Here is a 16,011-nt window from a genome sequence, read left to right as displayed (position 1 = left end):
GCACAGCAGATCTGCAGCATCTGTTTACCCCAGGCAGGATCCCTGCAAACACTCACCGGCTTTTTTCCAGATCTCCTCCGTGACGTAGCCAGGTCCCGACCTGCTGCTGAACTCCCGCAGGGAATCTGCTGAGTATGGGACACAGGGAAAGGTTGGCAAAGCCTCATCCCACCCATGCTGCTCAGTGATACCTCAGGACACCACAGGGCAGGCAAGGATTGACCAGCTCAAACTCAAAGCAGAGGATTCCTATGGTTAAAGCCATTCCTCAAACGCTCAGATGATAAATTAGAGCATTTAATTAGCACCTTGAATAATTTATGACACTGTATAACCTATCTCCTGGTACTCTAAAACAACAGGAAATGCTTATAAATGTATGTTATCCAACTTCTGCACTGTCCAGAGGCTGTGAGCATCAATCTGCAGACCAGCAGTTTACATTAAGCACAGCACTTCCCAATCCCAGAGCAATTCAGAGGTTTGAACTGATGGACAAACTGTCCTCCAAGACACCTGGAGATGCTGCTTGATGCTTAACTGAACCTTCTCACAAGAGCAATAGAGCTTGAAAATTATCCCTAGGTCCCACAAGGGGAGAAAGCAACAACGTTCCAAATTTACATAAAAATTTTAAATTATATCATCTTTATGGGCTGGAAGTGTATTAGTCATGACATACTTAAATATAGAAGGGCTAAAAGCTAGCTGTGCCCCCCAGGCTGTCACACACACCCACTGCTCCTCAGGCTTTGTGGCAACTGGAGCCAGGGGCACTTGGATTCCTTGCAGGAAAATTCACTCTATATTTTGTATACAAACAAGTAGAATATGCATCAAATTGACATTTATTCTTGCCAGAAGAAATCCATTTTTGTTACTGAATAATCAGAGGGTTTCTTTCCCCAGAACTTGATTTGCAGCGGGTTTGTTTGGATGGAAATCAGAATTACATTGAAATAAATCAACATTTTAGACTTGTTTTTTCTGTAGGGTCAAACCCCTGCATACTGGAGGGTAAAACTAGTCAGCTTTGATAAAGTTGACTCATGATACAAAAATAGAATTAGTAACACAGGTAGCTATTACACTTAAAAAAGCCTTTGATATTTTTAGAATAAATAGACCTTGACATTTAAAATCCTTCAGGCAAGAGACACTGGAAGGGGGGGAGTGGTGGAGACTAACACCTCTCCCCCTTTTCACCCTGGGGTTTATCAGCTTTGGACCAACTTTGGCCAAAAGCAGTGACAAGGGGCAAGCAAAGCTGCTTTTAGATGTTGTCAGAGGCTGCTTCTTGTTTTGCCTCTCTTTTTCTCCTTGAGAAAACCACTTGAGCAGTGCTTAACCAAGCTTATCCCAGGGCCATGGTGTGTTGGGTTGATGTGGCCAGAAATGTGTATTCTGTCACCAACTATTGAAGTCGGGTGGGGTAGTGATTTCCTTATCTCCTGGCACATATTATCTGCTAATGGGCCATCTTTAAACCAGCTGGGCAATCATCTTTATTTTTCCCACAGCCCATCCTCCCTCCAGGAAGATATCATCTGCTGCTGGCCCATTGAGTCCCAGGGCATGACTGATAAAATTCCATCATCCCACTGGGAGATGCTCCAGCCAGGGGAGCAGCCAAGCCTTTCCTACCCAGATAAAAACTGACATTTGGGACACCAAGACAACCTTCTTTCCACTGGATTCCAGAGGAAAGCCAGACCTTTCCACATCATCCCTGGAGCTTCAGAGGAAACTGCACCTTCTCCAGGAGCACTGCTCCAGCTGAACCACATCTGCCCCTGCAGGAGGATGCAGCCACCATTGAATGGGACTGTGCCAACACCCTGACTGACTGACGGGTGTCAGCTTGGATTCTGACTCTGGCAGGGGTTGGGATTGTTCTGTGTAATACTGCATTTCTATTTTAATTTTCCTAGTGAAGAACTGTTATTCCTATTCCCATATCTTTACCTGAGAGCCCCTTAATTTCAAAGTTATAATAATCTGGAGGGAGGGGGTTTCCAGTCTCCATTTCCCCGTGCTCACCGCTGCCCGGGTCGGCGCTGGCGGGGCTGTGCTGGCGGCTCAGCAGCTCGGCGCCCGCCTTGCGTGGCTCGGCCGTCTCGCAGCAGCGCCGCTTCCAGTAGTTGAGCTCCTCCCTGTCGGCCTCCTGGCAGCGCCGCAGCACCGCCATGGAGCGCCGCGTCTTCTCCACCATCTCCATGATGCAGTTCAGGGCCTGCCGAGGGAAGGGCTCGCGGTCACCCGGGGTTTTGCCATGTCCCAGGCAGGGGAGACAAAAGCAAGATGCTCTCACAGGATTTGGGATGGTGCCATGCACCAACACCTCCTGACCGTGCTCCCAAAAGTGGAGAGGAAAACCCCACCACTTTCCTACAGTTATGAGCCTGGTGTCAGTGCTCCACAGTCACAGCCTCACTCCAAATATTCAGCTACAGGGCCTCTGCTCCCCCCCAACCCCATCCCCTTCTAAAAACCCATTAGCTTTAGACCATGAGGTCTCTCTGCATTTATGATCAAAGCTGAATTTTAATCCCATCTCTTTGAGGGAAACAGCAGTGAAGTGCCTGGAGGAGCTGCCTTGCTCAGCATAAAATCTGCCAGAAGCACCAGGTCTTGTTGTTGGTGCCTTTTTTGGTCCATAAAAGGCTGGCACCTCAGGGGAAAAAAAAAGTCTTAAAATACAATAATGATAGGTTTACTCATTTTTTAAGTCCATATCCTGACTGTACTTAACATCTGTGCACTAGTGCTGGCCAGGGCTGGGCAGAAAAGATCCCAGTGGGGTTAAGGCTGGGTTTGGTTGCTCAGCCAGCCATGGCAGCACCTGGCCATGCCCTGCACGAGAAGCTCCCCAGCTCCAGACACTTCATCCACGCTGATTTTAGTTTCCACTGACCATAGGCAGGAAAGTGCTACAGCTCCTCTGAGCCCTCCCCACCATCCACCTGCTTGTTCCTCCACCAGCCACCAGGAGAGTCTGGATATGGTATCAACAAGAAAATCCCCAAGTGGAGCAGGTGGAACCCTGGGTTGCTGCTTCCCACAGAGCTTCCCACAGCCCCTGGCACTCCTTACGTGATCGAGATGCTTCCACTCATCCGCCCACTCCCGCTCTGTCAGGCGGTGATCCACCAGCTCGTCCTGGTAGCCCCCGTTCAATCCTGCAACAAGCCAAGCCACACAGGGATTAGATGGGCCAGTGCAAAGAGAAGCGGCCCCAAAGCAAGAATAAGGAGCTCTATTTCCAGCTCCACATAGCTGGGATTTTAAAACACGTCTCCAGGTGGCAGCTCTACAGGGGTAATTCCATGCTGGTGCTTTTTTATCCCTGTCTGCTCCACTGTCTGAGAAGTGCTACAATCCACTTGTGGCTCCAGTTCTGACCTGCTTGTGGAGCTGGTTCTCCTGTTATAAACTCACAGCAGCTCAGATACTGTGATTCAGGCTGTTGTGTTGGAAACATATCGTGCACCTCCCACACATCCCTTGGAGAAACAGGGCAGGGGGTCAATCTCTGCTCTCCTGCTTTGGAGATCCTGGAAAAGTTAATTTCTATTTTCCTGTCCTCTCTTCCTGCCTGCTGCATTGGCTACACTCAACTCACACACCAAATCCTTTCTCCTCACCCTCAGCGACTCCAGCCTTCATAGAGGGCAATACAAACCCTCAATCTTCCTGTCTGTAACTTCCCATGGGGAGTTGTTTCCTCTGAACTCCCTGCAAAGACTCAGCTGTGAGGACATGCCCAGCATCACACATCTTTGGGTACGAGTGGCCAAGCAGAGACCAACACCAAAGTTCAACAAGGAGCCCTCCAGACTCTCACCAAGCCCGCTGTGCCTGTCCCGGATCTCTCTGTGCTCCAACATCTTGCTGGGGTCCCTGTAGAGGTGGGAGGTGGCAATATCTTCCAAGGTGTAGTGCTGGAGGGGTGGTGGGGTGGGGTGGAACTGCCCACTGGGGTTCATCAGGGGGATGGTGAGGGCAGGGCTGTGCCGGGGCGCGGGGCTGATGGTGCAAACCCTCTTGGCAGGAGGCTCTGTCGGCAGTGGCTCCCTCTCAAAGCTGCTGTCTTCCCTCCTGCAATCACACCAGCAGAGACAGGCATTCCTTAGCATCCCATAAATGCACTCAGAAAGATGCAGATTCAGAATCAGCAGGGTTTGGGCAGCAATGATTTTACCATGGGGTAAATGCACAGAGCTCAAATAAATGCGCTCAATTTGTGAGGTGATGCACAAAGTGACCCCATCAAAGAAAAGGGTTCAGGATGCCTGAGTGTTGTGATTCATCTCTCTGAGCATGACCAAATTAAAATTTCACAGTTTTTATAAATTTGAGGCATGCTCCACATAATTGCATAACAACTTTTATCTTGGAATAAAACGTGGTGAAAATGAAGCGCATCCTTCCCAGCCCTGCCAATGCCTCTGTTCTTTGCCTTGGGGGTGGGAAACTGCTCAGCTCTCTGGCTCAGGCTTTTCAGCACTACCCAAAAGTCCCTCTGGGACAGAACCTGCCTGAAAGAGGAACGCAACCTGAATTCACAGTGCAGCAGGAGCAGTGATTGGAGTCTTAGAACAGCCAGAATACTTGTTGGGAGCCATAAGATTCTGGATGCTGCTTAAAGCTTTGCCAGCAGCAAAGATAAAACAAAAGTCACGACTTCAACAGCTGAGCAGAGTGACAGAAGCTGTTTTTCACCTGTCTGGACTGTGCCTCTTGCCATTGCCATTGACCTCAATGAGCAGCTCGGAGGAGTCAGCAGGGGAGGTGGTGCTGGTGTTGAGCAGGATGTGCTCGTGCTGTGCCAGGTACTGGGAGGGTGTTTGCTTGGCAGCACGGGCACAGTGCAGCAGCTCCCGCTGCAGCAGAGGCAGGTTGGCCTGGAAAGCAAGAACAGGGCTGGATTACAGCAGGGCAGGGGTTTCCAGCTGTTCCAAAAGGTTTGGTCTTCATTAATACCTCAGAGCAGTAACACCTGTGGCCCATGACCCCCATCAGGACCCTCCAGCTCCTGGTGTCTGCACTGCCAGATTTACTTGTAATTTCCCCGGAGCCTGATGTTGGTGGACCCAAAATCCAAGTGTTGGAGGAAGCACTGTGTGCTTCCAGCATCTAGTTACCCAGAGATGTTGTGGAATCCCCATCCCTGGAAGTGCTCAAGGCCAGGTTGGAGCAACCTGGTTTAGTGGAAGGTGTCCCTGCCCATGGCATGGGGCTGGAGTGAGATGGGCTTTAAGTTCCCTTCCACCCCAAACCACTCTGCAGTTCTGTGATTTAACCATCCCAGGCAGACTCCGTGTGCCAGCACTTCAAACATTCTAGATCTGAACATTTGCAAATAAGATTATAAGCTCAGAAGCTGCCACATGGAGCTTGGTTTGCCTCCTTTATCTCCAGCACACAAGCAGACATATGTGGCACACGGCACGTCAGCCAGTCCCACACGGCCAGCGCCACGCTCTGTGCAGTCTGACTTGGACTCCAGAATTGCTGTGCTGCTTGCAAGGAGAGCTTTCCCAGCAATGTCACACTGCCAAGAGGCACAGGCAGGCACACAGAGTGTCAGCAAGCCCCAGCAGCTCCCTGTCACCTTCAGGAAGGGGATCACAAACGGCCGGAGGGGGAAGTTGGTCGCCTCTTGCAGCTTGCAGTGAAATTCCTCAATTGTCACCGTCGAGTTCTGAGAAAAGAAATTAAGAAATGAAATGGCAATTTTTTCTTATTTTTAGACATGTGGGAAATGGCTCCAAATGAACAGAACTGGGAGGGAGACAGCATCTGCTGCTCCAGGACTGACAGTGTTTGCATTGGATCCTGCTGGATGCAGCCAGCAAGGCTCAGGCCAGCAGAGCAGGAATGTTGCACTGGGAGAGGGGTGGGAACTGCCTGGCTCAGCACCCTCCCAGCTCCAGGGTGGGAGGAAGAGGCTGACTCCAGGGCAGCAGGACCCAGCTGGCATCTATGCATGCTGGGGCAGGCTGTGGAGAGTCAGACTTTGATCCCAGCTGCTCAGAACTGCACGCTTTCCTCCCCTTCCCCCTTTTCAGTTCTCCTGATCTAACCTATCCATGGAGTCTCATCAGCCTTCTCTTCACTGTGGTCCTCTCCTGGTCCAGCAGCATTTGATAATCTGCATATACAACACACCCCTGCAGCAATAAGCAGTCTGGGGTGAGAACAGCCAAAGGGACAGCTTCTCCTTCCCTCCCCAAAAAGGTAGGCTAAGGTACCACCCTACATCCATAGAATTAAATATGCTATCTAAATGCAGCAGCAGCATTTTATATCCAGTGCTTAAGCCCTGGGAGTGACCCTGAGGACATGAACAGACTCAGGTTTGCTGCCAACCTGGGAAGCAGAAATGCTCCAGGCTGTTGCAGTCTAGCTCCCTTCAGTGCCTGCTGAGCCTCAAAAGAAAATGTGCCAAAAAGCAGAGATCAGTGCAGGAGCCCCACTGGGTGCCCCATGGGACCACAGCTGCCCAGGGCTCCAGGGCCTCAGTCCAAGCTCAGGGAATGGTTTGGGGTGGAAGCATCCTTAAAGGCCATCTCATTCCACTCCTGCCATGGGCAGGGACCCCCCCACTGTCCCAGGCTGCTCCAAGACCTGTCCAGCCTGGTCTTGGACACTTGCAGGGATCCAGGGGCAGCCACAGCTGCTCAGGACACCCTGTGCCAGGTCCTCAGCACCCTCATAGGGAAGAATTTATTCCTAATATACAATCCAAACCTCCTCTTTTTCAGTTTAAAGCCATTCCCTCTTGTCCTGTCACTCCATGCCTTTATAAAGCATGTGGAGTGTCATGTCTAATTCACTGGACAGCATTTCTCCCTGTTATTCTGTATAAATGCAAACACTGGATACAATTCTGCAGCAAGACCTGTTCATTTTGGTATGAAGGGTGTTCTCATGGCAGGGGTAAGGAATGAGATGATGGTCCAAATCAAACCATTCTGTGATTCCATGATTCACAGAAAAGTTTTGTCCAATTCCTTCCAGGTTTCCTTCAGTTTAGCTGCACACAAGCTCATGCCTAAGCCCCTGGACCAACAGCTTTTTGGAACATGGTAAAGGCAAGGAAAAAGAAGTCACTGAGTTTCTCAAGAAGCACAAACATAGGAGTCTTGCTCAGCAAAGATGCAAACAGACACCACAGTGTGCCAGGATCTGGGAAAAGCCAGCAGCCTGGGATGGTGCAGGACTTACCACGAGAGCCAGAACGAGGGTGCGAACCTTCTCCCCGATCTCGGGTGAGATGTCATTCCCAAACTGCTGCAGGGTGGTGAGGAAGCGCTTCAGCTTGCTGAGCTGCCGGGCCCCACACGTGGCTGGGAGCTGCTGGTTGGTCAGGGAGGAGGAGGAGGATGAGGAAGGGCCGTTGCTGAACCTCTGGGGTGGGGATGGGGCCCCGTTCAGTGTTGGTGGGGAATGGTTTATTCCGTTGGGCACTGCAGAGGGGACACAGAAGCCACGCTGAGCACCACATGGGCACATCCCTGTGCTCTGCTGCTGGACTGGATCCATCCCCCAGCCAGGAGGCTGCTGCTGCTGCTGAGGGGCAGCTCAGGTGGTTCCACCTCACCTGGGGAGGGCTGACAGACCCTGCCCCGAGCCTGCCATCCCTCCCTGGGGATTTACAGGGAGTTTCGCAAACACAGTTGTTTTTTCCAACCTGCTCCCATCTGCAACTTTGCCTCCTGTAAGTGGTGAGCATGTCAAAACAGACTGAAGGCTGGGAACTTGACAAGGGATTAGGATAAATTGTTGACATCCCCACGCTGTGGTTGTGCAATATTGAGCCCTGTCTGATGAGCAGCTGTGCACTGGGGCGCCCCAGCTCAATATAAACCCAGAATTTCAGAGTGAAAAGCACATCACTGGAAATAGAGTCATAGCTGATCCACTGGGTTTATCCTTAAAAACCCAGCCCTGAATCCTTTATGGATTTAAGTGCTGACAAGGGAGCCACAAGGTATAAAACCCATTTCAAGTGATGGTGTTCAGAGAAGCCCTGAAACCACCTGGCAGAGCTGCCCCTTGCCTGTGGGAGGAGCAGAAACCTGCAAGAAAAGATGCCAAAATTTCTGCTGCAGCTCCAGGAGGATCATATCAAATCCTGATGAAGCCAGTGAGGGGTTTTTCAGAGAAAACAGGAGGTGCTTGAACAGTTAAACCACTCTGGGGCATACCAGGGTCAGAGGCTGGAAAGGCTCCACACACCTGGACCTTCGTGGTGAGCAGAGGAGGGAAACTTAACCAGAGTCAGTTAAGATGCAAGGAAAGATAAGGCTATAGAGACCATCAAAGGTGGTTCCTGCTAACCAAGGGGTGACAGCCCTCACAGACAGATGATGAGATGAAGGCCAGCACTGACAGGATGGAGGTACACAGGCAATGCAAGCTCATGCCTTTTGTTGTGGAGCAAAGCAACCTGAAAAACTCCTGTTCACACTTCCACAGCAGCAAAGCAAGAGTGATGTCAGGATGAACCCACAGGTACAGCTCCACAGAGTACACCAGAGCTGTGTGAAAGACAAGGCCTTTCTGGCAATTACTCACAAAGGCCTTTATTTCACTATAAAAGGGTTATAAATAGGGTGAAGCTGCCAAGAGAAGCTCCTCTCAAACAAGGGCTGTGCAGCTCCGTGCTCTGTGGCAGCCACAGCTGAGGCACTTTCCCCCTTCTCTATTTCACTTCCTCTTATTCTTTCAGATGAAAGTCTGGGCTCTATTTATACCTCAGGAGCAAGAGGGGCTGTGAGACACCCCTGGGGCAGTGGGGACCCTCGGGAGAGGCTGCCAAGGGGGGAGCAGAGGCAGAGGTGGCCAGGGGCTGCTGTTAGATCCAGCCCTGTAACTGTGCTCTGGGTGTTTGGGCTCACCCTTCCTGACCCCTGCCAACAGCAGGGCAGCTGCAGTTATCTGATCCTGCACAGCACCAGGAGCTGCTCCACACACAGCACACTGCCAGGCTGCCACCTCCAGGGGAGAGCACAGGCCAGGCAGTGTACCCAGACCAGTGGGATTGCTAATAATGACAACATTCCTGGGAACAAAGTTCTCATCTAAGGCTACTCTTAAATTATGCCTTAGGTCCTACACAGTGAAAGGTTTTGCTGCTTCTCCAACCCTGTGTTGGCATGGCTTTGTTCCAATGCTCCACCTCACCTGCCCAAGCCATGGGCTTTGACAAGGAAGGTCACACCCCCAGTGAGTGACCAAGACCCTCTGGTGCAACTGAGAAATGAAAGAGCAAGAAGGGACTTCACCACAGGTCTGATCTCTCATCTGTCTTGGAAAGAGGCAATTAAGTCATCTGCAATCAGCAGATTCAGGCTTCTTGGCCCTTAACAGCGTGCCAAGCATCCTCATTGGAAAAATTAATTTCTGTCACTTTGCTAATGGTCTTTTTCAGCCTGAGCAAAAGGAGAGCCATTAAAAACGCCTGAGCACATAAAGATGGGGACAATGTGTCTGGTGATTAGTGCTGCTGCCAGCACCACGCAGCACATCACAGTGTCCTCCAGGAGGCTGGGCTGGAAATCTCCAAATCCCCCTGCCAGCATGGAACTCTGAGATAGCCCAGACACTGTCATGGACAGCACAGCAATGAGAAGCAGCTAGGGAACACCCTGTGCAGGGAAAAGGGGTGAGGAGAGCATGGAAAATATGTACATGCCATGTGTGGGGGTCAGATAACTCCATGCCTAACAAAGTAAAGCAGCTTTGCTCTGAACAATGCTTTTAAAAAGACTTTAAATGGCTTAAATGTTGGCTAAAGAAGGAAAAAAAAAAGACCCTTTCTAGGCTGTAAGAAAAGGCTGAAGGTCCTTTCCATCCATGGAGTCACCTTTGAGCAACACTCAGCTAGAAGTGGGTGCAAGGCTGTGCTACAGCTGGGCAGGATCAGGACTGACTGGCTTAATAGGAAAGATTATAAAGAGAAGATGGAGAAAAGAGAATCTGGATGGACAGCAAGGAATTTTCAAGGCTGGGAAATTAAAAAAAAAAGAAAAACTTTCTAATCTCAGCTGTAGGAATGCTGCCTGCAAAGTGAGATACAGCAGAGTGGGAATTAACTCCTCCAAAAGATAAAGAGGAAAGCTCAGCTCTTGGCTTGCTTCAAGCTGACCTGATAAAAGATTCAATTTCTTAAGGAGTTTATGGTGGAAATCAAGGCTGCACCTGTGAAGGGAAAGACTCGAGGCAGCAGCACAGGGAGCAAGGCAGGAGCAGGCAGCAGGCAGAGGGGGGTTGCACACCCTGTTTTATGTGCTGCATGCACTGCAGAACTGCAGGACAGCCCCGCTCCCCCCTCCCAGGCAGCACCACTGCCGTGCCCTGGCTGATGGCTGACACATCCCAGTGAGTTCCAGGAGCACAGGCTGCCCTCCTGGCCCCAGCTGGGCCCTGGGGCTCTTACGTGCAGCTGGAGTGAAGGACACGGGCCGGGGGCCGCCGGGGTTGACGGGGGGCAGCGGCGGCATGTTGGGAGGAGAGGACCTGGACTGGATCTTCACTTCCACGGGCGATCCGGGCATCACTGGCACCCTCTTCTCACCAGCAACTGTACCAAGAGAAGGTGGCAAGGCTCAGTGACACCCACCAACACGCATTTCCCCCCAGCATGCCAGGAACAGTTACAGGGCTGAAGATAAGGGCCGGGGGAAGTCACGCGAGGCTCCCATGCAGCTCTGCAGAGCCCTGAGCTGGCACAGGCACCGGGTCATGCTCACCATGCTGTCTGTACTCACCATCCCAGGCTCCTGACTCCATCTCCTCACCCCTCACGCCCAAAGTGCTCCTGGCAGTTTGCTTTGCTCCTATTTAAGATCTCTCTGATACTCCCCAGTGTGCCCACACTCACCTTGCTGAGCCCTCCCAGAGGAATCCCAACCCCTTCGAGCCATGCAACGAGTACTCTGGACCTGGGCTGTGCCACAAGAGACTGGAGTGGGCCTGGGGCTGTAGAGGTGAGCTGATACCAGCTACTCACAGCCCCACTCCTGTGTGCAGCCTCTAGTCTCTAATCTACCACCAGCTCAAACTGCAGTTTCCTTCCCAGCCTTGAGAGATGTCCCAGTGTGCTGCACTCCCACCTGGGATCAGCTTCACAAGACAAAAAAGGAAAAAACATCCTAATGCAATAGGGGGATGCTTTTTTTTTTGTTTTTGAGAAAGGTGTTTTGTGGTATTTTTGGTTTTTAAAATGCAGACAACTCAGCAGACAAAGCCTAAGGATCTCCAAAGCACAGCTCCTGTGGGAGCCAGTCCCATTCTAGGGGTGCTCTGTATGGCACTGCCAGCATCTCCAGTGCCCATGACCCCAAAGAAATCACCCCTCTGAGATGATGGTCCCCACTCTCTGCTCTTCAAGCTGCCTCTTCCCTTGCTCAATTAACTCACTAATGAGATGTGAGCAGCTTGTCCCACCCAGAAACACAGCCAGGTCCCCAACACATCCAGCTGCACCCCAGCTCAGGCTGTGACAGAGCTCAACTCAACTTCCACCTCTCCAGTGATGCAAGCTGGGCTTGGGACCATTACCATTTCATTTGTTATCCACAGCTCTTACCAGTATCTGTCAGCTGCAAGAAACTCAGCTCTTGAGCCAGGGCAAAGCAATGAAATGCTGCATTCCCATAGAGCACTGAATAGGTAGCAAAATTCTGCACTGAAATACAACCCAAACCTGCTACTTCTGGACTCCCAACAACAAAAACGCTGCTTTCAAGAGCAGAGAAAACACAAACTGGCACCTGAGCCCTTGTGTTGCTGCCTGGGATCTGCTCTGTCAGCCCCAGCACCTGCTCTGCCACCGAGCTGCCTCATTTATTTTCCTTATGGCAAGTCATGGGGAATGCCAGCAAGGTAACAAATGAACTTGGTTACTCCCAGCATTTCTTTTTGCTGTTTGCAGGAAGGGGAAGCAGGGATGATACACACTGAAAATCCATTTTTTCCTGCCCTGTCAGTACAGGTGGAATAACTTGGGTTGGAATCACTACAAAACCCACGTCCCACAACATTTGTGTCTTCATTTATCTAAGCCTGCTTTCAAGAAAAGGAAAAAACTCTAGGCTTTGCTTTCATGAAGTGGGGAGACATTGAAGCCATGGGGAACTACTATTAATTTTAATATATAATAACTACATTAATCCCATATTGCAAACTACTGTACATGTGGTCCAGCTTCCATACAATTGAACCCTGATGTGCAGACTCCCCCTGTCATTCCCATGCATGAATTTGATATTCAGATGAATAACCATGCTTTGATGCAGGAACATGACATTATTTATACATGTCAGCACCTATTCCAGCAGGTGAGTTTATCAGCAAGAGCAGGGAAACCCCCTGAGTTTCCTTCCTCTCTAAATAAATGCAGCAGAACAGTGAGATTTTGTGCACAAAGTTAGGGGTATTTCTACCACAAAAAGTCTGAGTTCCCTCATCCAGGTAAGGAAGGGACACATTGCTAAATGACCCAAATTTTTCTATCAAAACAGCATTAATTACGCCTCTCCAGCACTCTGTGTCAGCTGCCTGATGACCATCCAGGGACCCACTGTCACCCATCTGCCTCCTCTTCTTCCCAGGTGTACATGGCCAACCTGATATTGCCATACTCTGGAGAGCATGAAATCCTTAAATCTTCTCCTATTCCTTCCTAAAAGGTTCCTCCTAGGGCACATTAAGAAAGCAGAACTAATTTGCTGAATTTACAAGGAGGGAGATAAATTTTGCATAGAATTTATAACCCCAAAATAAAACCAGCTACTGTGTGAGACACCAAAACTGAAGCCCACAAGAAGCAAACACCTTCCTTTCCAAGCCCACTCCAACAGACAAGAAGCAAACAGGATTGTTAAATTTAAAAGCTTCCTGCTAATGACCTGGGGCATCTATAAATGCAGATAAAAACCATCTTCCTGAAGCTCCTCATTTTTAGCCTAAACATGTCCATTTAATGAGAATCATCTGAGCAAACTAGGCTGTGACCAAGGGCTTGAGTCAGCCTTGAGTTGACCTGGGGCTAAAACTGAGCCAGTGAGCTGCTCCCTGAAGGAAGACTCCCTTCCTGGACTCATTCTTTCACTTCCACCACTTGGAAATATTTACTGGCTCACAAGAGCAGCTTTTCAGCACTGCCTCCAGATGCACAGGGAGGATGCAGAGAAGCTCCTCAAAACATGTGCAAGTCACTCAGCTGTGTCACTCACCTAAAGAGTCAAACGCCATCACAGATTTTGGATGATACTCTAATAAGAACAATTGTTGTCAATGACTGAATGCTCCAAGCACCAGAGAAAGATATCTGCCCAAACTGGAATCAAACACTCCTCCTTCCAAACCTTACCTGGATTAGAAACACAACTGCTGTTGTTACTTGCAAACAGTGCCTGCTGGAGCAGGCCAGGTACATTTATGGCACAACACTTTGGCTGCCAAGCTGCCAAATGTCCAAACTTTGCAGTGACACGTGCTCAGCTCTGTGCCAGGAGCTGCCCAGGGTGACCAGGACACCTGGGTGGGAGAGCTGCCTCCCTGGCCTCAGAGACACTGGAATTTCCCATGGGAAGGTGACTCAGAAAAATGAAACCCAGTGAGATGCTGTTTGAGTCTGGCTGCATGCAGGAATTCCATCTCCTCCCAGCAGTGGCAGGCTGTGCAGTGCAGATTTCACAGATCTCAGCTCCTGCTGCTGCCTGGGCACAGACCAGCCTGTGCTCCTGCCCTAGATATTTGTGTGTCCCATTTAGGGAGCCCAGGTGTGCAGGAGACCAGAGAGCCCCAGAGCTGTGACTGCACCTGGAGCCCTCCCTGGGTTCATCTGCCTCCTCTCTGGCTGCTGTGTGCACCAGATTTCCTTCACTGCTCCAGTTCCCATCCTGGCATAACAAATTAAAGAGGAACATATGTCAGCATTAAGTGCAGCTGATGACTTTTCTTTCTGGAGAGGAGGAAGAGCAAAGTGAGACAACAGGACAAGACAGCAAGAGGAAATCTGGGGTGTCAATGGGTCCTCAGGGAGGTGCCACTCCTGCAGTCCCATTTCAGAGGGGCAGTTTCAACACCAACTCCAGACAGATCTCATCCTATTCATTTTCTTTAAAGAAGTCTTCCACCCATGGGGCTTAGTACAAAGAGTGTTGCTGTGACAGGTAACCTCAGCATTTACTTGCACTATAAACTGTATAAAGAAGCTGCTTTATTAATCTCTTCATGTCTGTGGGCCTGAGAAAAGGGAAAAGGCAGAAGAAAAAAAAAAAACAGCAACAAGTTAGGGAGTATCTCAAGTACACAGGAATTTAAATTAATCCTTAAATTCCTCTGGCAATTAGAGAATAAACTAAGTGATGAAAAATAAGGAAAAACAGTGCATGAGGAGAACTGGATGTTACCTTCCCCAAAACAGCAAGATAAGGAACTGGAGAAGAGTGACAGTGAGGCAGACAGACATAAATGGTCTCTTCATCCTCTTTTGAACTCTTAAAGTTCAAAATACAATTCAAGGCAGTATCAAGAGGTGCTCCACTCTGCTCAAGAGAAAGCCTTGATCTAGATTCCCTGGCAGAGCCATGGATTTGCTGAGACCAAGGGAAGAGAGGAAGAGCCACTGCTACAGAGCAGAAAATGGGGATGTTTATATGAATTTACACTGCAGTGTCTGCATGGGTATAATTTAATCCAGTCACCTCCCTGAGTGATATCTTCAAGCCACTCCTGATGCACAGGTAGGATTCTCCCTGATTCCATGGCTTGAGAGTTAAGGAGGAAGAATGAACCTGCCTGCCCCAGGAGTGATTTTGGAGCTCTCATTTGTAAATAAGCTGCAAAGAGTCTGAACTGTGTCTCACCAACTCATGTGCCAGACTTGAGCTCTCCAGCTTTCTGCAGAAGTCAAACCATGAAATATCTTGGCAGAAATAAGAGAAAACCACATGAAACATGAGAGTGCCCTGCCACACCAGCAGCTATGCCCAGGTAAGGGTTTGCTTTTCCCCTTGGCACCTTGCAGGACAGAGAGCAGCCTCCAAATCAGTTTTACCACTAAGTGGTTACATTGAAAATATGTAAATTTGCAAAGGTATTTTTTGAGTAAAAGGCTGTGTACAAGGGTTTGCCCAGTGGTTCAGTCTCAGGAGAGAAAGCAAGTAATGATTTCAGATAGAAAGAAGAGGTTTAATCAAAGCAGATGTTTTCAACTTTCATCTGGAACAGGCAGAACATATTCATAACCTAAAAAGCCTCTCCCAAAGTTAAAAAGTTTCCAGTGGCCCTGAGACCTCAGGTGAGCACTGGGGCTAGAGGCTCAGTCAATTATATGGATATATGAATCTATTGTTATATGGTCTATGAATTATAGATCGCTACAAGTCAGCAAAATGACCCCTTCCTACAAGTCCTTGCAACTTATTTCCCCACCATTTACACGGATCAGAGCCCCTGGCTTTTAGATAAAGCAGTGCCAAAGTTGGCTAAACTGGCAGAGAGGCCACTGGAAAGAGGGAAGTGAAGAGGGGCAGACCTTTAACAGCCCCCCCCACCCAAACTATTCTATAATTCTGCAAGTAGCTCCATGTCTCCTGCTGGGGGGCAGGCCAGGGAAATGCCCAAGCCCAGCCATGGCAGCCCTGATGTCCCCAGAGAGGAGGAGTGCTGCAGTTGGCTCGTCACAGGTCCCTGTTGATCTGAATGCAGACGAGAGGCAGCATCAGTGTAACCTGACCTGATAATGTAAATAGGGTGAAATGAAATATGGTTCGCCACCTCCCCAGCTTTGGCGAATGTTTATTTTGAATAACATGCTTATCTGCTCCAACTGCTCACCATCTGTTTTCAGTCTCCACCAAGCTAATATTTTTCACATTTAGGAACTGAGAAATGGGAAGAATTACATTTAAATTTTATTAACATCTTTCCTCCGCTCCAAGGTTGCCTTTCCCTCCCCTTGATGGCTCTAAGCCATCTGTAGAGCACCTT

At 49.6% G+C, this 16,011-nt stretch overlaps 1 protein-coding gene across 6 annotated transcripts in view; it reads right to left on the bottom strand.

Moving 5' to 3' along the window:
• The window catches only part of CBFA2T2 (CBFA2/RUNX1 partner transcriptional co-repressor 2), a 55,928-nt gene that overhangs the window by 4,995 nt on the left and 34,922 nt on the right, over positions 1-16,011 (bottom strand). For 4 of the 6 annotated variants that reach the window (XM_056507435.1, XM_056507437.1, XM_056507439.1 and 1 more), the window contains exons 2-9: positions 10,448-10,591; positions 7,231-7,472; positions 5,615-5,704; positions 4,723-4,904; positions 3,845-4,098; positions 3,094-3,179; positions 2,041-2,233; positions 57-128 (exon numbers count right to left, since the gene is read on the bottom strand). In XM_056507435.1, coding sequence (XP_056363410.1) covers positions 57-128; positions 2,041-2,233; positions 3,094-3,179; positions 3,845-4,098; positions 4,723-4,904; positions 5,615-5,704; positions 7,231-7,472; positions 10,448-10,591 — 1,263 coding nt within the window. The remainder of the gene's footprint in view (positions 1-56; positions 129-2,040; positions 2,234-3,093; positions 3,180-3,844; positions 4,099-4,722; positions 4,905-5,614; positions 5,705-7,230; positions 7,473-10,447; positions 10,592-16,011) is intronic. The other 2 variants (XM_056507436.1, XM_056507438.1) reach the window with 1 other exon arrangement.

This window comes from Oenanthe melanoleuca, chromosome 20, assembly GCF_029582105.1.
Source record: "Oenanthe melanoleuca isolate GR-GAL-2019-014 chromosome 20, OMel1.0, whole genome shotgun sequence".
Lineage (NCBI taxonomy): Eukaryota > Metazoa > Chordata > Aves > Passeriformes > Muscicapidae > Oenanthe > Oenanthe melanoleuca.
Note: the sequence above shows the minus strand (reverse complement) of the source record. Positions and strands in the feature narration are given on the sequence as shown.